The sequence below is a fragment of the Anolis carolinensis genome, unplaced genomic scaffold (assembly GCF_035594765.1).
Source record: "Anolis carolinensis isolate JA03-04 unplaced genomic scaffold, rAnoCar3.1.pri scaffold_7, whole genome shotgun sequence".
NCBI classification, from domain to species: Eukaryota; Metazoa; Chordata; class Lepidosauria; order Squamata; family Dactyloidae; genus Anolis; species Anolis carolinensis.
Window position 1 is genome coordinate 29,755,211 of NW_026943818.1, and position 22,500 is coordinate 29,777,710.

General features: G+C 44.5%; 1 protein-coding gene across 7 annotated transcripts in view; it reads right to left on the reverse strand.

Moving 5' to 3' along the window:
• The window catches only part of LOC103281965 (maestro heat-like repeat-containing protein family member 2A), a 110,111-nt gene that overhangs the window by 67,478 nt on the left and 20,133 nt on the right, over nucleotides 1–22,500 (reverse strand). For all 7 annotated transcript variants that reach the window (XR_010000096.1, XM_062959226.1, XM_062959225.1 and 4 more), the window contains exons 8-20: nucleotides 21,652–21,748; nucleotides 16,366–16,479; nucleotides 16,198–16,271; nucleotides 14,779–14,898; nucleotides 8,640–8,750; nucleotides 8,392–8,530; nucleotides 6,321–6,361; nucleotides 6,071–6,209; nucleotides 4,496–4,548; nucleotides 4,241–4,366; nucleotides 2,343–2,462; nucleotides 2,127–2,252; nucleotides 1–185 (exon numbers count right to left, since the gene is read on the reverse strand). The exon at nucleotides 1–185 is cut by the window's left edge and continues 178 nt beyond it. Coding sequence is in view for 6 of the 7 variants with exons in the window: in XM_062959226.1 (XP_062815296.1) it covers nucleotides 1–185; nucleotides 2,127–2,252; nucleotides 2,343–2,462; nucleotides 4,241–4,366; nucleotides 4,496–4,548; nucleotides 6,071–6,209; nucleotides 6,321–6,361; nucleotides 8,392–8,530; nucleotides 8,640–8,750; nucleotides 14,779–14,898; nucleotides 16,198–16,271; nucleotides 16,366–16,479; nucleotides 21,652–21,748 (1,445 nt within the window). In the remaining variant the exon portion in view is untranslated. The remainder of the gene's footprint in view (nucleotides 186–2,126; nucleotides 2,253–2,342; nucleotides 2,463–4,240; nucleotides 4,367–4,495; nucleotides 4,549–6,070; nucleotides 6,210–6,320; nucleotides 6,362–8,391; nucleotides 8,531–8,639; nucleotides 8,751–14,778; nucleotides 14,899–16,197; nucleotides 16,272–16,365; nucleotides 16,480–21,651; nucleotides 21,749–22,500) is intronic.

The window sequence follows — 22,500 nt, forward strand, 5'->3', positions numbered from 1 at the left end:
CCCGCCCCGGGCGGCCCCCTCCTCACCTCCGCCCCCCCCGCCGAGGCGTAATGGCGCAGGATCCCAGCCACGACCCGCTCCAGCAGAGGCCCACACAGGCGCTCCCTCGGGGCCCCGGCGGGGACGGAGCCGTACAAGTCCATCAGGGCCGCCGTCACGCCCGCCCGCTCCGGCTCTGGCAGGCCCTGCGGGAAAAGGAAAGGGTGGCCATCTGTCAGGAGGGGTCGGACTGGATGGCCTCTGGGGCACCTTCCCAGTAGGGTTCCATACATAGGAGCTGCATGGCCATCTGCTGGGAGGGATCGGGTGGTGTCTTCCCCTCTGACTATGATTCGATACATAGAGGCTGCATGGCCATCTGTCGGGAGGGGTCGGGTGGTGCCTTCCTTTAAGGGGTTGGACCAAATGGCCTTTGGGGGTCCCAATATTAAGATTCTATACACAGAGGCTGCATGGCCATCTGTCGGGAGGGGTCGGGTGGTGCCTTCCTTTAAGGGGTTGGACCAAATGGCCTTTGGGGGTCCCAATATTAAGATTCTATACACAGAGGCTGCATGGCCATCTGTCGGGAGGGGTCGGGTGGTGCCTTCCTTTAAGGGGTTGGACCAAATGGCCTTTGGGGGTCCCAATATTAAGATTCTATACACAGAGGTTGCATGGTCATCTGTCGGGAGGGGTCGGGTGGTGCCTTCCTTTAAGGGGTTGGACCAAATGGCCTTTGGGGGTCCCAATATTAAGATTCTATACACAGAGGTTGCATGGTCATCTGTCGAGAGGGGTCGGGTGGTGCCTTCCTTTAAGGGGTTGGACCAAATGGCCTTTGGGGGTCCCAATATTAAGATTCTATACACAGAGGCTGCATGGCCATCTGTCGGGAGGGGTCGGGTGGTGCCTTCCTTTAAGGGGTTGGACCAAATGGCCTTTGGGGGTCCCAATATTAAGATTCTATACACAGAGGTTGCATGGTCATCTGTCGGGAGGGGTCGGGTGGTGCCTTCCTTTAAGGGGTTGGACCAAATGGCCTTTGGGGGTCCCAATATTAAGATTCTATACACAGAGGCTGCATGGCCATCTGTCGGGAGGGGTCGGGTGGTGCCTTCCTTTAAGGGGTTGGACCAAATGGCCTTTGGGGGTCCCAATATTAAGATTCTATACACAGAGGCTGCATGGTCATCTGTCGGGAGGGGTCGGGTGGTGCCTTCCTTTAAGGGGTTGGACCAAATGGCCTTTGGGGGTCCCAATATTAAGATTCTATACACAGAGGCTGCATGGTCATCTGTCGAGAGGGGTCGGGTGGTGCCTTCCTTTAAGGGGTTGGACCAAATGGCCTTTGGGGGTCCCAATATTAAGATTCTATACACAGAGGCTGCATGGTCATCTGTCGGGAGGGGTCGGGTGGTGCCTTCCTTTAAGGGGTTGGACCAAATGGCCTTTGGGGGTCCCAATATTAAGATTCTATACACAGAGGCTGCATGGTCATCTGTCGGGAGGGGTCGGGTGGTGCCTTCCTTTAAGGGGTTGGACCAAATGGCCTTTGGGGGTCCCAATATTAAGATTCTATACACAGAGGCTGCATGGTCATCTGTCGAGAGGGGTCGGGTGGTGCCTTCCTTTAAGGGGTTGGACCAAATGGCCTTTGGGGGTCCCAATATTAAGATTCTATACACAGAGGCTGCATGGTCATCTGTCGGGAGGGGTCGGGTGGTGCCTTCCTTTAAGGGGTTGGACCAAATGGCCTTTGGGGGTCCCAATATTAAGATTCTATACACAGAGGCTGCATGGTCATCTGTCGAGAGGGGTCGGGTGGTGCCTTCCTTTAAGGGGTTGGACCAAATGGCCTTTGGGGGTCCCAATATTAAGATTCTATACACAGAGGTTGCATGGCCATCTGTCGGGAGGGGTCGGGTGGTGCCTTCCTTTAAGGGGTTGGACCAAATGGCCTTTGGGGGTCCCAATATTAAGATTCTATACACAGAGGTTGCATGGTCATCTGTTGGGGAGGATTGGATGGTGTTTTTATGGGGTTGGACTGGGTGGCCATCTGTCGGGAGGGATCGGGTGGTGCCTTCCTTTAAAGGGTTGGACTGGATGGCCTTTGGGGGCAGGGGAGGGGGAAAGGTCGCGACCTGGCCAAAGAGCGGGCAGTGGGGCTCCTCCTCGTCCTCCTCGATGGCGGCCTCGAAGCGTCCCAGGGCGTCCAGCACGGCGGTCGGGTGGCCCTCTGCGCAGAAGGACAGGCACCAGCGCAGGCCCTGCCAAGAGGCCACAAGACGGGGTCAATGGGCCACGATCAGAACCTGTCCGGGGGGGGGATCCCGTGGGGCCTTTGGGGTCCCGCTTACCTCCCGTTGCCCTGGGTCAGAGAGGTCGGCCTGCAGGAGGAGGTCGCGGAGGGTCAGCGCGGCCGCCGTGGGGTCTCCGGCCGCGGCCAGGGCCACCCCGGAGGCCTTGGAGAGGAAGGCCTGGAAGGAGGGAGAGGCCGTGTGAGGAAGGAAGGCAGGCGGGAAGGCAACCCTGACCCTGAACCTGACCCATAACCCTGACCCTAACCCTGACCATAATCCCTAACCCCGACCCTGACCCGAACCCTGACCCTAACCCTGACCATAATCCCTAACCCCAACCCGAACCCTGAACCTGACCCATAACCCTGACCCTAACCCTGACCATAACCCCTAACCCCGACCCTGACCCAAACCCTGAACCTAACCCTGAACCTGACCCATAACCCTGACCCTGATCCTGACCATAACCCCTAACCCCGACCCTGACCCGAACCCTGAACCTAACCCTGAACCTGACCCATAACCCTGACCCTGATCCTGACCATAACCCCTAACCCCGACCCTGACCCGAACCCTGAACCTAACCCTGAACCTGACCCATAACCCTGACCCTAACCCTGACCATAACCCCTAACCCCGACCCTGACCCGAACCCTGAACCTAACCCTGAACCTGACCCATAACCCTGACCCTGATCCTGACCATAACCCCTAAACCCGACCCTGACCTGAACCCTGAACCTAACCCTGAACCTGACCCATAACCCTGACCCTGATCCTGACCATAACCCCTAACCCCAATCCTGACCCAAACCCTGAACCTAACCCTAACCCTGACCCTAACCCTAATCCTAACCATAAGCCTGACCCTGACCCCAAACCTGAACCTAACCCTAACCCTGACCCTAACCATAACCCTGACCCTGAAACTAACCCTGATCCTAACCCTGACCCTAACCGTAACCCTAAACCTGACCCGAACCCTGAACCAAACCCTGACCCTAACCCCTAACCCTGACCCGAACCCTGGACTTAACCCTAACCCTGACCCTGAACTTAACCCTGACCCTGACCCTGACCCCGACCCCGACCCATAACTACTCAGAGACCTTGTAAAATTTGGTTTTCTTCCTTCTTCTTGTTTACTTTTGATGGTATTATATGTGACAGAAGCTGAGATGTTTGAAGAACAATAACAATCCTCAGAGGTGGATGTGCGTGAAAGTGCCATAGATGTGGGTGAAACATCAGGAGAGAATACTTCCAGAACATGGCCATACAGCACAGAAAACATACAACAACCCTGTGATCTCGGCCATGAAAGCCTTCGACAACACTTAGAATGAGGTGTTTCAAACTCCTTAAACTGTCACTTCTTTCTCTACTACTTTAAACCGCAGTCACCCTGTGAATTACAATCACAGATTATCGGTTTCTTATCAGGAAACAGACCACCTTAAAACAAGTCACCAAACTTATTTTAAACTGACTCAAAAACAAGCAATTGAGCCTCCCTGATCCCTTCAACTGAGGATCAGTCTTCCCTGTACCTCATCAGGGCACAGATGCAAAGCTAGAATGAGGTGTTTCAAACTCCTTAAATTGTCACTTCTTTCTCTACTACTTTAAACCGCAGTCACCCTGTGAATTACAATCACAGATTATCGGTTTCTTATCAGGAAACAGACCACCTTAAAACAAGTCACCAAACTTATTTTAAACTGACTCAAAAACAAGCAATTGAGCCTCCCTGATCCCTTCAACTGAGGATCAGTCTTCCCTGTATCTCATCAGGGCACAGACTCACTGCTTCTTTTTCAAACCTGCACTTCTCCATGGGAACCAACTCTTGAGTGCAGGGATGCCATAACTGAAATATTGACCCTTTTAAAACACAATTAAACATGACATCTGTAAACTAAACATTCACACTTCATTACAGCCTGGCCCACTGACCCGTTCTGCAGCAGAGGCCTCGTCCGGCCAGAGTGACCGCTGCCTGGCGAACTCCTTGGCCAGGGTCAAGACCCAGCCGGACGCAGGGGCCAGCCCTCCTCTGGGCCGCAGGGACGCCTTCAGGAACTGGGGGGAGAAAGAGAGGCAGCAGGGCGGGGGGGGGGGGGGCGCAAGGATAATCCAGAACCTTGGATAAGCGGGGCTTGGATAAGTGAGACTCTACTGTCTATATATATTTCTTTGACCCATATTTACCTCCAAGAGCTTCTCCTCCCAAAGCGAGGCCGGCAGGGTGTACTGGCTGTGACCTTCCAGCAGGGGGCGCCAGGGTGAAAGCAATTGTTATTATTTATTCCATGGACACAAATAGCATCACAGCACATGCAGGGACATTGGGTCCAAGCGTGTGGGATTCAGCCCTGAATATCGGGCTCTGCCCAAGGGCCTAGGATACTATTATAGTATTTAATATTAATATTATTATTATTAATATATTATTATCATCAATATATTATTATTACTACTATCATAGGAGGGCTATCCACAAAGTAGGTTACGTTTTGGATTTTAAAAAGGACAAAGTATAGAAGAAATCATTTACCATATGCATTTACCATATGAATATATGAATGCACATCCCAATACTATAATCTCATGTAATCCCCATTGAAATATAGGCACGTCTCATATAGATAAAGTATAGAACTATAACATAACTTACTTTATATTATATCATTATCTATATATATATAAAAGGGTAATGGAATCACGGCACCGGACAAAACAACTAAACTAAATGCCCCATAACCTCGAAAGTTGACAGCACAACCTCTCATCCACGCCTCTACGTTCATACAACAAAAAGAAAAGTAAAATTAAGTCCTAGCCACAGCAACGCGTGGCCTGGCACAGCTATCTATATGTATAAAAGGGTAATGGAATCACGGCACCGGACAAAACAACTAAACTAAGCGCCCCACAACCTTTAAAATTGACAGCACAACCTCTCATCCACGCCTCTACGTTCATACAACAAAAAGAAAAGTAAAATTAAGTCCTAGCCACAGCAACGCATGGCCGGGCACAGCTATCTATATATATAAAAGGGTAATGGAATCACGGCACCGGACAAAACAACTAAACTAAGCGCCCCACAACCTTTAAAATTGACAGCACAACCTCTCATCCACGCCTCTACGTTCATACAACAAAAAGAAAAGTAAAATTAAGTCCTAGCCACAGCAACGCATGGCCGGGCACAGCTATCTATATATATAAAAGGGTAATGGAATCACGGCACCGGACAAAACAACTAAACTAAGCGCCCCACAACCTTTAAAATTGACAGCACAACCTCTCATCCACGCCTCTACGTTCATACAACAAAAAGAAAAGAAAAATTAAGTCCTAGCCACAGCAACGCATGGCCGGGCACAGCTATCTATATATATAAAAGGGTAATGGAATCACGGCACCGGACAAAACAACTAAACTAAGCGCCCCACAACCTTTAAAATTGACAGCACAACCTCTCATCCACGCCTCTACGTTCATACAACAAAAAGAAAAGTAAAATTAAGTCCTAGCCACAGCAACGCGTGGCCGGGCACAGCTAGGTTATATTATATACCATACTTTTCCTTTTTTCCGTTTTGCATCATCATCATCATAATAACAATAACAACAACAACAACAATAATATTGGCCATTGCTGATATGAGAGGCCTCCAATGTCAATGCATGGCATTGGTTAAGGAAGACTGACACCCAGTGGCTGGTGCTGGTATGACAGGCCTGAGAGGTCAAAGCCTGGCAGTGACCGCTGCTCACCTTCCAGGAACCGGGCCAGGGCCGGGAGGTCCACCCACCAGGCCGCGGCCTCGCTGTCCATCTCGGTCCGGAGGAGGCTGAGGAGGAGCAGGGCGGGGGCCCCTCGGCCGGAGCCCGCCCAGGGGGAGACCGCCAGGCCCTGCGGACACAACAAATTGTACAAGATGCCACTTCGGACCCACAGGTGGACAAAACATGAAAACGGAATTAAAGGCAGGAGAGCGAAATGGGAAATCTCGCATTTCCTTACCAGGAGACGAGCCATCAGTTCCTGAGGAGTGGGAGAGTTTCCTAAGAAGCAGGGAAAAGAAGGAATATAATAGTAGTAATAGTAAAGGTAATAATAATAATAATAATGCCCTGGCAGAATATGTAAAGCAAAGTGAAGAACCTGCTTTGATTGAAGTCAAAAATCAGAAACTTCTCAAAGCACAGCAGACAAAAAAACCAGTACAAGAAAACCGCACTACAAACTATAGCAGAATCAGTACAAGAAAACCGCACTACAAACTAGAGCAGAATCAGTACAAGAAAACCGCACTACAAACTAGAGCAGAATCAGTACAAGAAAACCGCACTACAAACTAGAGCAGGATCAGTACAAGAAAACCGCACTACAAACTAGAGCAGAATCAGTACAAGAAAACCGCACTACAAACTAGAGCAGAACCAGTACAAGAAAACCGCACTACAAACTAGAGCTGACAGCTGGCACAACAAAACATGGCATGGGAAGTTCCTTGACAAAATTTGCTGTGTCATTCAATAATAATAAATCATAATTATTAATAATAATAATATCCTAGAGTCAGAAGGGACCCCCCAAAGGGCCATCTAGTCCAACCCCCTTCTATCATAATATGAGTCTAATGAAATAATAATAATATCCTAGAAGGGACCCCCAAAGGGCCATCTAGTCCAACCCCTTTCTGTCATAATATGAGTCTAATAATAATAATAATAATAATAATAATAATATAAAATTCAGCATATCTATCTTGTTTGCTGTGTGATACAATAATAATAAATCATAATTAATAATAGTATTATTATTATTATTATTACTATAAAATCCAGCATATGTGTCTTGTTTGCTGTGTGATACAATAATAAATCATAATTAATATTAATAATAATAATATAATAAAATCCAGTATATCTATCTTGTTTGCTGTGTGATACAATAATAATAAATCATAATTAATAATAATAATAATAAAATCCAGCATATCTACCTCATTTGCTGTGATACAATAATAATACATTATTATTATTATTATTATAAAATCCAGCATATCTATCTTGTTTGCTGTGTGATACAATAAATAATAATAATAATAATAATATAAAATCCAGCATATCTATCTTGTTTGCTGTGTGATACAATAATAAATCATAATTAATAATAATAATAATATAAAATGCAGCCTATCTATCTTGTTTGCTGTGTGATACAATAATAAATTATTACTATTATTATTATTATTATTATTATTATTATTATAAAATGCAGCATATCTATCTTGTTTGCTGTGTGATACAATAATAATAAATCATAATTAATAATAATAATTATAATAAAATCCAGCATATCTATCTTGTTTGGTGTGATACAATAATAAAAAATCATAATTAATAATAATAATAATAATAATTCATAATAATAATTCATAATTATTATTATTATTATAAAATCCAGCATATCTATCTTGTTTGCTGTGTGATACAATAAATAATAATAATAATAATAATAATAATAATAATAATAATAATCCAGCATATCTATCTTGTTTGCTGTGTGATACAATAAATAATAATACTACTACTAATAATAATAATAATATAAAATCCAGCATATCTATCTTGTTTGCTGTGTGATACAATAAATAATAATAATAATAATATAAAATCCAGCATATCTATCTTGTTTGCTGTGTGATACAATAAATAATAATACTACTACTAATAATAATAATATAAAATCCAGCATATCTATCTTGTTTGCTGTGTGATACAATAAATAATAATAATAATAATATAAAATCCAGCATATCTATCTTGTTTGCTGTGTGATACAATAAATAATAATAATAATAATTTAAAATCCAGCATATCTATCTTGTTTGCTGTGTGAACAATAATAATAATAAATCATAATTAATAATAATAATAATAATAATATTATAATACAATCCAGCATATCTATCTTGTTTGCTGTGTGATACAATAATAATAATAATAATAATAATAATAATAATAATAATAATAATAATAAATAATAATATCCGAGTGCCTTGACCCCTGGGTCCGCTTTGACGCACCTTCCTGGGCCGGGGTCAGCCTCCGTGGCGCCCACTGCCACCGCCGCTCCGCCAGGAGGGCCATGGCTCGGCAGAGGGGTCCGGCCAGGCGGCCGTAATGGGGCCGGAGGAGGCAGCCCAGCAGCCGGGACCACAGCTCCTGCCCGGAAAGGAGGGGAGAGGGCCGGTCAGCGGACCCCTGCTCATGCCAACCAGGGAGGGCACCACCGAAGCCCTCCCGACAGACGTCTGCCCGCTCTCCCGCTTACCCGTCCGGCTCCGCCCGCAGAGGACACGGCCTCGTGGAGGACCTCCACGCTGGTCCGCTCAACGGCCTTCTCTTCCAGGGCGCCCACAGGCAGACTCAGGGCCCCGTGCGTCTGGCAGGGAGGAAAGCAGGATTATCATTATTATTATTATTATTATTATTATTATTATGACACAGAAAACAAGATAGACATGCTGGATTTCGTATCACAAAATCACTTTATTATTATTATTATTATTATTATTATTATTATTATTATTATTATTAGGGACCTCCAAAGGCCATCCAGTCCACCCTCTTCTCCCAGGCAAGAAGGTAGAATTACATTATTATTATTATTATTATTATTATTATTATTATTATTATTATTATTATTATTATTATATTGTATGACATAGCAAACAAGATAGACATGCTGGATTTTGTATCACAAAATCACATTATTATTATTATTATTATTATTATTAGGGACCCCTAAAGGTCATCTAGTCCACCCTCTTCTCCCAGGCAAGAAGGTAGAATTACATTATTATTATTATTATTATTATTATTATTATTATTATTATTGTATGACACAGCAAACAACATAAATATGCTGGATTTCGTTATTATTATTATTATTATTATTATTATTATTATTATGGACCTCCAAAGGTCATCTAGTCCACCCTCTTCTCCCAGGCAAGAAGGTAGAATTATATTATTATTATTATTATTATTATTATTATTATTATTATTATTATTATTATGGACCTCCAAAGGTCATCTAGTCCACCCTCTTCTCCCAGGCAAGAAGGTAGAATTATATTATTATTATTATTATTATTATTATTATTATTATTGTATGACACAGCAAACAACATAAATATGCTGGATTTCGTTATTATTATTATTATTATTATTATTATTATTATTATTATGGACCTCCAAAGGTCATCTAGTCCACCCTCTTCTCCCAGGCAAGAAGGTAGAATTACATTATTATTATTATTATTATTATTATTATTATTATTATTATTATTATTATTATTATTATTATTATTGTATGACACAGCAAACAAGATAGATATGCTGGATTATTATTATTATTATTATTATTATTATTATTATTATTATTATTATTATTATTATTATTAGGGACCTCCAAAGGCCATCCAGTCCACCCTCTTCTCCCAGGTAAGAAGGTAGAATTACATCATTATTATTATTATTATTATTATTATTATTATTATTATTTTATCGTATGACACAGCAAACAAGATAGATAGGCTGGATTTCGTATCACAAAATCACAAGTCGAACACTTCCCAAGTGTATTATTATTATTATTATTATTATTATTATTATTATTATTTATTGGAAGAGACCCCCAAAGGTCATCCAGTCCACCCCCTTCTCCCAGGTAGAAGGTAAAATTACATTATTATTATTATTATTATTATTATTATTATTATTATTATTATTATTTATTGTAAAAGTCCCTCAAAGGTCATCCAGTCCACCCCCTTCTTCCAGGCAAGAAGGTAGAATAATAACAACAGCACTAACAATACAATAATAATAATAAAAAAAATAATGATGACTTACTATTATTATATCCATTGCCATCATTTGTTACTATAATGATGAGATTTACAGAGTTGGAAAGGGTCCCTAAGGGTCATCCAGTCCCACCCCGGATGGCACCATGCGATCCCTCCCGACAGATGGCCATCTGGTCTCTGCTTAACACTCCACTAAACTCCCAGGATGTCTATACGAGTTGGAAGGGGACCCGCAAGAGCCGTCTAGCCCAAAGACACCATGCGATCCCTCCCGACAGATGGCCATCTGGTCTCTGCTTAACACTCCACTAAACTCCCAGGATGTCTATACGAGTTGGAAGGGGACCCGCAAGAGCCGTCTAGCCCAAAGACACCATCCGATCCCTCCCGACAGATGGCCATCTGGTCTCTGCTTAACACTCCACTAAACTCCCAGGATGTCTATACGAGTTGGAAGGGGACCCGCAAGAGCCGTCTAGCCCAAAGACACCATCCGATCCCTCCCGACAGATGGCCATCTGGTCTCTGCTTAACACTCCACTAAACTCCCAGGATGTCTATACGAGTTGGAAGGGGACCCGCAAGAGCCGTCTAGCCCAAAGACACCATCCGATCCCTCCCGACAGATGGCCATCTGGTCTCTGCTTAACACTCCACTAAACTCCCAGGATGTCTATACGAGTTGGAAGGGGACCCGCAAGAGCCGTCTAGCCCAAAGACACCATCCGATCCCTCCCAACAGATGGCCATCTGGTCTCTGCTTAACACTCCACTAAACTCCCAGGATGTCTATACGAGTTGGAAGGGGACCCGCAAGAGCCGTCTAGCCCAAAGACACCATGCGATCCCTCCCGACAGATGGCCATCTGGTCTCTGCTTAACACTCCACTAAACTCCCAGGATGTCTATACGAGTTGGAAGGGGACCCGCAAGAGCCGTCTAGCCCAAAGACACCATCCGATCCCTCCCGACAGATGGCCATCTGGTCTCTGCTTAACACTCCACTAAACTCCCAGGATGTCTATACGAGTTGGAAGGGGACCCGCAAGAGCCGTCTAGCCCAAAGACACCATGCGATCCCTCCCGACAGATGGCCATCTGGTCTCTGCTTAACACTCCACTAAACTCCCAGGATGTCTATACGAGTTGGAAGGGGACCCGCAAGAGCCGTCTAGCCCAAAGACACCATCCGATCCCTCCCGACAGATGGCCATCTGGTCTCTGCTTAACACTCCACTAAACTCCCAGGATGTCTATACGAGTTGGAAGGGGACCCGCAAGAGCCGTCTAGCCCAAAGACACCATGCGATCCCTCCCGACAGATGGCCATCTGGTCTCTGCTTAACACTCCACTAAACTCCCAGGATGTCTATACGAGTTGGAAGGGGACCCGCAAGAGCCGTCTAGCCCAAAGACACCATCCGATCCCTCCCGACAGATGGCCATCTGGTCTCTGCTTAACACTCCACTAAACTCCCAGGATGTCTATACGAGTTGGAAGGGGACCCGCAAGAGCCGTCTAGCCCAAAGACACCATGCGATCCCTCCCGACAGATGGCCATCTGGTCTCTGCTTAACACTCCACTAAACTCCCAGGATGTCTATACGAGTTGGAAGGGGACCCGCAAGAGCCGTCTAGCCCAAAGACACCATCCGATCCCTCCCAACAGATGGCCATCTGGTCTCTGCTTAACACTCCACTAAACTCCCAGGATGTCTATACGAGTTGGAAGGGGACCCGCAAGAGCCGTCTAGCCCAAAGACACCATGCGATCCCTCCCGACAGATGGCCATCTGGTCTCTGCTTAACACTCCACTAAACTCCCAGGATGTCTATACGAGTTGGAAGGGGACCCGCAAGAGCCGTCTAGCCCAAAGACACCATCCGATCCCTCCCGACAGATGGCCATCTGGTCTCTGCTTAACACTCCACTAAACTCCCAGGATGTCTATACGAGTTGGAAGGGGACCCGCAAGAGCCGTCTAGCCCAAAGACACCATGCGATCCCTCCCGACAGATGGCCATCTGGTCTCTGCTTAACACTCCACTAAACTCCCAGGATGTCTATACGAGTTGGAAGGGGACCCGCAAGAGCCGTCTAGCCCAAAGACACCATCCGATCCCTCCCAACAGATGGCCATCTGGTCTCTGCTTAACACTCCACTAAACTCCCAGGATGTCTATACGAGTTGGAAGGGGACCCGCAAGAGCCGTCTAGCCCAAAGACACCATGCGATCCCTCCCGACAGATGGCCATCTGGTCTCTGCTTAACACTCCACTAAACTCCCAGGATGTCTATACGAGTTGGAAGGGGACCCGCAAGAGCCGTCTAGCCCAAAGACACCATCCGATCCCTCCCGACAGATGGCCATCTGGTCTCTGCTTAACACTCCACTAAACTCCCAGGATGTCTATACGAGTTGGAAGGGGACCCGCAAGAGCCGTCTAGCCCAAAGACACCATCCGATCCCTCCCGACAGATGGCCATCTGGTCTCTGCTTAACACTCCACTAAACTCCCAGGATGTCTATACGAGTTGGAAGGGGACCCGCAAGAGCCGTCTAGCCCAAAGACACCATGCGATCCCTCCCGACAGATGGCCATCTGGTCTCTGCTTAACACTCCACTAAACTCCCAGGATGTCTATACGAGTTGGAAGGGGACCCGCAAGAGCCGTCTAGCCCAAAGACACCATCCGATCCCTCCCAACAGATGGCCATCTGGTCTCTGCTTAACACTCCACTAAACTCCCAGGATGTCTATACGAGTTGGAAGGGGACCCGCAAGAGCCGTCTAGCCCAAAGACACCATGCGATCCCTCCCGACAGATGGCCATCTGGTCTCTGCTTAACACTCCACTAAACTCCCAGGATGTCTATACGAGTTGGAAGGGGACCCGCAAGAGCCGTCTAGCCCAAAGACACCATGCGATCCCTCCCGACAGATGGCCATCTGGTCTCTGCTTAACACTCCACTAAACTCCCAGGATGTCTATACGAGTTGGAAGGGGACCCGCAAGAGCCGTCTAGCCCAAAGACACCATCCGATCCCTCCCGACAGATGGCCATCTGGTCTCTGCTTAACACTCCACTAAACTCCCAGGATGTCTATACGAGTTGGAAGGGGACCCGCAAGAGCCGTCTAGCCCAAAGACACCATCCGATCCCTCCCGACAGATGGCCATCTGGTCTCTGCTTAACACTCCACTAAACTCCCAGGATGTCTATACGAGTTGGAAGGGGACCCGCAAGAGCCGTCTAGCCCAAAGACACCATCCGATCCCTCCCGACAGATGGCCATCTGGTCTCTGCTTAACACTCCACTAAACTCCCAGGATGTCTATACGAGTTGGAAGGGGACCCGCAAGAGCCGTCTAGCCCAAAGACACCATCCGATCCCTCCCGACAGATGGCCATCTGGTCTCTGCTTAACACTCCATTAAACTCCCAGGATGTCTATACGAGTTGGAAGGGGACCCGCAAGAGCCGTCTAGCCCAAAGACACCATCCGATCCCTCCCGACAGATGGCCATCTGGTCTCTGCTTAACACTCCATTAAACTCCCAGGATGTCTATACGAGTTGGAAGGGGACCCGCAAGAGCCGTCTAGCCCAAAGACACCATCCGATCCCTCCCGACAGATAGCCATCTGGTCTCTGCTTAACACTCCATTAAACTCCCAGGATGTCTATACGAGTTGGAAGGGGACCCGCAAGAGCCGTCTAGCCCAAAGACACCATCCGATCCCTCCCGACAGATGGCCATCTGGTCTCTGCTTAACACTCCACTAAACTCCCAGGATGTCTCTACGAGTTGGAAGGGGACCCGCAAGAGCCGTCTAGCCCAAAGACACCATCCGATCCCTCCCGACAGATGGCCATCTGGTCTCTGCTTAACACTCCACTAAACTCCCAGGATGTCTATACGAGTTGGAAGGGGACCCGCAAAAGCCGTCCAGCCCAAAGACACCATCCGATCCCTCCCGACAGATGGCCATCTGGTCTCTGCTTAACACTCCACTAAACTCCCAGGATGTCTATACGAGTTGGAAGGGGACCCGCAAGAGCCGTCTAGCCCAAAGACACCATCCGATCCCTCCCGACAGATGGCCATCTGGTCTCTGCTTAACACTCCACTAAACTCCCAGGATGTCTATACGAGTTGGAAGGGGACCCGCAAGAGCCGTCTAGCCCAAAGACACCATCCGATCCCTCCCGACAGATGGCCATCTGGTCTCTGCTTAACACTCCATTAAACTCCCAGGATGTCTATACGAGTTGGAAGGGGACCCGCAAGAGCCGTCTAGCCCAAAGACACCATCCGATCCCTCCCGACAGATGGCCATCTGGTCTCTGCTTAACACTCCACTAAACTCCCAGGATGTCTATACGAGTTGGAAGGGGACCCGCAAGAGCCGTCCAGCCCAAAGACACCATCCGATCCCTCCCGACAGATGGCCATCTGGTCTCTGCTTAACACTCCACTAAACTCCCAGGATGTCTATACGAGTTGGAAGGGGACCCGCAAGAGCCGTCTAGCCCAAAGACACCATCCGATCCCTCCCGACAGATGGCCGGCCCGCCTCACCCCCTTACCAGCCGGTGGGCGGAGATGGCCAGTTGCAGGGAGACGTAGTTCAAGGGCCAGCCCTCGATGGTCTCCAAATAGCCGGCGCGAAGGAGCTGACCCATGGCCTGGAGCATGGCCAGGCGGACCTGGGGGTCAAGCAAGGACAGGACAAAGGTCACCCAAGGTCGTCATTTTCAATGGTCTTGTGAATATTAATGCATATTTATATTTATGGATTTAAATGCCTAGCTATATGATTTTGTTCACATTTTATGATTTGGGCTTTTATATGTACGTTAGGCATATTTCCTTATGCCTCACGTACATATAAAAGCCCAAAACATAAAGCAGTATATAAATAATACTAATAATATATAATAACAAAAATAATACTAAAGAAATTATTTATTAAAAAAGTATAAAAAATAATTAAAAAATAAATACAGTAGAGTCTCACTTATCCAACATAAACGGGCCGGCAGAATGTTGGATAAGTGAATATGTTGGATAATAAGGAGAGATTAAGGAGAAGCCTATTAAACATCAAATTAGGTTATGATTTTAGAAATTAAGCACCAAAACTTCATGTTATACAACAAATTTGACAGAAAAAGTAGTTCAATACGCAGTAATGCTATGTAGTAATTACTGTATTTACGAATTTAGTACAAAATATCATGATATATTGAAAACATTGACTACAAAAATGTGTTGGATAATCCAGAACGTTGGATAAGCGAGTGTTGGATAAGTGAGAATCTACTGTAATAATATATAATAACAAAAATTATACTAAAGAAATTATTTATTAAAAAAGTATAAAAAATAATTAAAAATAAATAATACTAAAGAAATTATTTATTAAAAAGTATAAACAATATTTATTAAAAAATAATACTAAAGAAATTATTTATTAAAAAGTATAAAAATGCTTATTAAAAAATAATACTAAAGAAATTATTTATTAAAAAGTATAAAAATACTTATTAAAAAATAATACTAAAGAAATTATTTATTAAAAAGTATAAAAATACTTATTAAAAAATAATACTAAAGAAATTATTTATTAAAAATAAATAATACTATTAATTATCATAAGGGTCTCTTTTTAGTGGGTGGACGAAGGCAAGGTCAGTGGTTTAAATAACTACTTGTATAATAAACTATGAGTAACTACAAGTAACTATTAGTAACAATATGTGAGGGTTAACTCCTGTTCTTTTCCTTGTCTTTTTTTGTGCTATGAGCAAGTCGTCTATATACAGGAATAGGTCATCCATGTATTGAAGGAATTAAGAAATTATTTATTAAAAAGTATAAAAATACTTATTAAAAAATAATACTAAAGAAATTATTTATTAAAAATAAATAATACTATTAATTATAATAAGGGTCTCTTTTGAGTGGGTGGACGAAGGCAAGGTCAGTGGGGTCAGCGTCCTTACCTTGGCCTCGCTGTTGGATAGGAGGACCCTCACCGTCCTCACAAAGGCGGCCCGATGCCTCCAGAGTTCGGGACCTGGAACGGAGGGGCCACCGAGTCCGGGTCAGGCTAGATGCCCTCTGGAGACCCCCAACCACCCACCCACCCACCCAAACCCAGGCTGCCTTACACTGAGCGGCCACGATCCGGGCGAGTGTCCGGAGCAGGGCCACGCGGAGGGCGGTGGGGCCTCCTTCCAGGACCCTCTGGAAGGACCGGAGAAGGTCCGCGGGGCACAGGCGGGCTGCGGGCGGAAAGGCCAGGAGGTGAAGCTACTCAATGCTAATCCAGGGGATTGACTACAACATTCACACTGGCCATTCACACAGACAAAAAGTTATATATATATAAACCTTCCTTGCCTAGTTTCTCCATATACCTCACAACCCCTGAGGATGCCTGCCCTAGATGTGGGAGAAACGTCAGGAGAGAATGCTTCCGGGACATGGCCAGACAGCCCGGAATACATACAACAACCCTGATTAACTACAACATTCACACTGGCCATTCACACAGACAAAGAGTTATATATATATATAAACCTTCCTTGCCTAGTTTCTCCATATACCTCACAACCCCTGAGGATGCCTGCCATAGATGTGGGTGAAACGTCAGGAGACAATACTTCTTCAACATGGCCAGAATACATACAACAACCCTATTATTATTATTATTATTATTATTATTATTATTATTATTATTATTATTATTTCGCACAACCCCTGGGGATGCCTGCCCTAGATGTGGGCGAAACGTCAGGAGAGAATGCTTCTGGGACATGGCCAGACAGCCCGGAATACATACAACAACCCTGATTAACTACAACATTCACACTGGACTCCAACTGACAAAGAGTTCTTCTCTCACCCTGGACTTTCCCTATTATTATTATTATTATTATTATTATTATTATTATTATTATTATTATTATTATTTCTCACAACCCGTGGGGATGCCTGCCATAGATGTGGGTGAAACGTCAGGAGAGAATGCTTCTGGAACATGGCCACACAGCCCGGAATATATACAACAACCCTATTATTATTATTATTATTATTATTATTATTATTATTATTATTATTATTATTATTTCTCACAACCCCTGAGGATGCCTGCCCTAGATGTGGGCGAAACGTCAGGAGAGAATGCTTCTGGGACATGGCCAGAATACATACCACAACCGTATTATTATGACAGCCCGGAATACATACAACAACCCTATTATTATTATTATTATTATTATTTCTCACAACCCCTGGGGATGCCTGCCCTAGATGTGGGTGAAACGTCAGGAGAGAATGCTTCTGGAACACGGCCAGACAGCCCGGAATACATACAACAACCCTATTATTATTATTATTATTATTATTATTATTATTATTATTTCTCACAACTTCTGAGGATGCCTGGCCTAGATGGGGGCGAAACGTCAGGAGAGAATGCTTCTGGAACATGGCCACACAGCCCAGAATATATACAACAACCCTATTATTATTATTATTATTATTATTATTATTATTATTTCTCACAACCCCTGAGGATGCCTGCCCTAGATGTGGGCGAAACGTCAGGAGAGAATGCTTCTGGGACATGGCCAGAATACATACCACAACCTTATTATTATTATTATTATTATTATTATTATTATTATTATTATTATTATTTATTATTTCTCACAACCCCTGAGGATGCCTGCCCTAGATGTGGGCGAAACGTCAGGAGAGAATGCTTCTGGGACATGGCCAGACAGCCCAGAATATATTCAACAACCCTATTATTATTATTATTATTATTATTATTATTTTTTTTTTTTCTCACAACCCCTGGGGATGCCTGCCCTAGATGTGGGCGAAACGTCAGGAGAGAATGCTTCCGGGACATGGCCAGAAAGCCCAGAATACATACAACAACCCTGATTAACTACAACATTCACACTGGCCGCCAACAGACAAGACTTCTTACGTCCACAGATATATATAAACCCCACTTGCATAGTTTCTCCATATACCTCACAACCCCTGAGGATGCCTGCCCTAGATGTGGGAGAAACGTCAGGAGAGAATGCTTCCGGGACACGGCCAGACAGCCCGGAATACATACAACAACCCTGATTAACTACAACATTCACACTGGCCGCCAACAGACAAGACTTCTTACGTCCACAGATATATATAAACCCCACTTGCATAGTTTCTCCATATACCTCACAACCCCTGAGGATGCCTGCCCTAGATGTGGGAGAAACGTCAGGAGAGAATGCTTCTGGAACACGGCCAGACAGCCCAGAATACATACAACAACCCTATGATGATGATGGTGATGATGATGATGATTATTATTATTTCTCACACCCTCTATGGATGCCTGCCCTAGATGTGGGTGAAACGTCAGGCGAGAATGCTTCTGGAACATGGCCAGACAGCCTGGAATCTATACAACAACCCTATTATTATTATTATTATTATTATTATTATTATTATTATTATTATTATTTCTCACACCCTCTGTGGATGCCTGCCATAGATGTGGGCGAAACGTCAGGAGAGAATGCTTCTGGGACATGGCCAGACAGCCCGGAATACATACAACAACCCTATTATTATTATTATTATTATTATTATTATTATTATTATTATTTCTCACACCCTCTGTGGATGCCTGCCATAGATGTGGGCGAAACGTCAGGAGAGAATGCTTCTGGGACATGGCCAGACAGCCCAGAATACATACAACAACCCTGATTAACTACAACATTCACACTGGCCTCCAACTGACAAAGAGTTCTTCTCTCACCCTGGACTTTCCCTATTATTATTATTATTATTATTTCTCACAACCCCTGGGGATGCCTGCCCTAGATGTGGGCGAAACGTCAGGAGAGAATGCTTCTGGGACATGGCCAGACAGCCCGGAATACATACAACAACCCTATTATTATGATTATTATTATTATTTCTCACAACCCCTGGGGATGCCTGCCCTAGATGTGGGCGAAACGTCAGGAGAGAATGCTTCTGGGACATGGCCAGACAGCCCGGAATACATACAACAACCCTATTATTATGATTATTATTATTATTTCTCACAACCCCTGAGGATGCCTGCCCTAGATGTGGGCGAAACGTCAGGAGAGAATGCTTCTGGGACATGGCCAGACAGCCCGGAATACATACAACAACCCTATTATTATGATTATTATTATTATTTCTCACAACCCCTGGGGATGCCTGCCCTAGATGTGGGCAAAACGTCAGGAGAGAATGCTTCTGGGACATGGCCAGACAGCCCGGAATACATTCAACAACCCTATTATTATGATTATTATTATTATTTCTCACAACCCCTGAGGATGCCTGCCCTAGATGTGGGCGAAACGTCAGGAGAGAATGCTTCTGGGACATGGCCAGACAGCCCAGAATACATACAACAACCCTATTATTGTGATTATTATTATTATTTCTCACAACCCCTGAGGATGCCTGCCCTAGATGTGGGCGAAACGTCAGGAGAGAATGCTTCTGGGACATGGCCAGACAGCCCGGAATACATTCAACAACCCTATTATTATTATTATTATTATTATTTCTCACAACCCCTGAGGATGCCTGCCCTAGATGTGGGCGAAACGTCAGGAGAGAATGCTTCTGGGACATGGCCAGACAGCCCGGAATACATTCAACAACCCTATTATTATTATTATTATTATTATTATTATTATTATTATTATTATTATTATTATTTCTCACAACCCCTGAGGATGCCTGCCCTAGATGTGGGCGAAACGTCAGGAGAGAATGCTTCTGGGACATGGCCAGACAGCCTGGAAGATATACACAACCCCAAGACTCCAATAATAATAATAATAATAATAATAATAATAATAATAATAATAATAATAACTTTATTTTTATACCCCGCCCCATCTCCCCGAAGGGACTCGGGGCGGCTTACATGGGGCCTTGCCAGACACAACAATATCATCATCATCATCATCATCATCATCATTTAATTACTTATGAATCGCCCTCCATCCACGATGCTCTAGGCGATTTACAAGATAAAATTGTAAAGGATAAAAATATATACATACAAATATTGATAAAATTAACATAGATTAAAAGCTCTAGTAAAGAGCCAGGTCTTGAGTGCGAGGGTAAAAGGCCTAAATATAATAACAACAACAAGACAATAAAACAACTATCCCAACAATAAAACATCAGCATCAATAAAACAGTCATAAAAATCAACATACAGCATAAAATGTATAAAATCAACATACAGCATAAAAGCTCCACCTATATATATAAAAGAGTGATGGCATCACGGCGACCCACAAAACAACAAAACCACAGGCCCCCCAACCTCGAAATTTGACAACACAACCCGTCATCCACGCCTCTAGGTTGATACAACAAAAAGAAAAGAAAAATAAAGTCCTAATTAGAGAGAGAGGAATAATTGCTTTTATCCATCTATATATATATAAAAGAGTGATGGCATCACGGCGACCCACAAAACAACAAAACTACAGGCCCCCCAACCTCGAAATTTGACAACACAACCCGTCATCCATGCCCCTAGGTTGATACAACAAAAAGAAAAGGAAAATAAAGTCCTAATTAGAGAGAGAGGAATAATTGCTTTTATCCATCTATATCTATAAAAGAGTGATGGCATCATGGCGACCCACAAAACAACAAAATTACAGGCCCCCCAACCTCGAAATTTGACAACACAACCCGTCATCCATGCCCCTAGGTTGATACAACAAAAAGAAAAGGAAAATAAAGTCCTCATTAGAGAGAGAGGAATAATTGCTTTTATCCGTCTATATATATATAAAAGAGTGATGGCATCACGGCGACCCACAAAACAACAAAACTACAGGCCCCCCAACCTCGAAATTTGACAACACAACCCGTCATCCATGCCCCTAGGTTGATACAACAAAAAGAAAAGGAAAATAAAGTCCTAATTAGAGAGAGAGGAATAATTGCTTTTATCCAATTGCTGCCAGTTAGAAGGCTAAGCTCCGCCCACTTGGTCTCCTAGCAACCCAATAAAAAATAATAAAACACTAAAAATTAATACAATAAAATACTATAATAACAGAAAATAACTAAAAACAATACAAGAAAATAATAAAATAAAATAAATAAAAATATAACTTACAATAAAATTAATAAAAAAAATTGCAAATAACGTCAAATAAAAACTACACAACAATTTTTAACCACAGCTAGTACAGCATAAAATGTTTAAAAAACAGGAGACAATGGGCAGGTCAACCCATAAAAGACAGTCCAGAGGCTTCGCAGATCTTAGTACAAAGTCCCAAGAACAGCCAAGAGAGAACCCCAAATCCCCTTCCCAGCCCCATGTCACCCCCAGACGGAAGCCCCAGAACGGGACTCACCCAGGAGCAGGAAGAGGCCGGAGACCCCTCGGCAGTTCTTCTCGCTCGGACCCTGCCGGACATGCCGGTGGCGGTGCAGGGGGGGGCCGGGACAGATCTGCAAAAGGAGGAAGGAGATGGAAAGGAAGGAAGGAAGGAGAGGAAGGAAGGAGAAGGGAAGGATGGAGGGAAAGAGAAGGATGGAAAGAGAAGGAAGGAGATGGAAAGGGTGGGTGAGATAGATGGATGGAAGGAAGGAAGGAGAGGAAGAAGAAAGGGATGGGAAGGGTGGAAAGAAAGGAAAGAAGGAAGGAAGGAAGGAAGGAAGGAAGGAAGGAAGGAAGGAAGGAAGGAAGGAAGGAAGGAAGGAAGGAGAGGAAGAAGAAAGGGATGGGGTGGAAAGAAAGGAAGGAAGGAAGGAAGGAAGGAAGGAGAAGGAAAGGATGGAAAGGATAGATAGATAGATGGATGGATGGATGGATGGATGGATGGATGGATAGATGGATGGGTTGATGGATGGATGGATGGATGGATGGATGGATAGATGGATGGATGGATGGATGGATGGATGGATGGATGGATAGATGGATGGGTTGATGGATGGATGGATGGATGGATGGATAGATGGATGGATGGATGGATGGATGGATGGATGGATGGATGGATAGATGGATGGGTTGATGGATGGATGGATGGATGGATGGATGGATGGATGGATGGATGGGTTGATGGATGGATGGATGGATGGATGGATGGGTTGATGGATGGATGGATGGATGGATGGATGGATAGATGGATGGATGGATGGATAGATGGATGGGTTGATGGATGGATGGATGGATGGATGGATGGATAGATGGATGGGTTGAT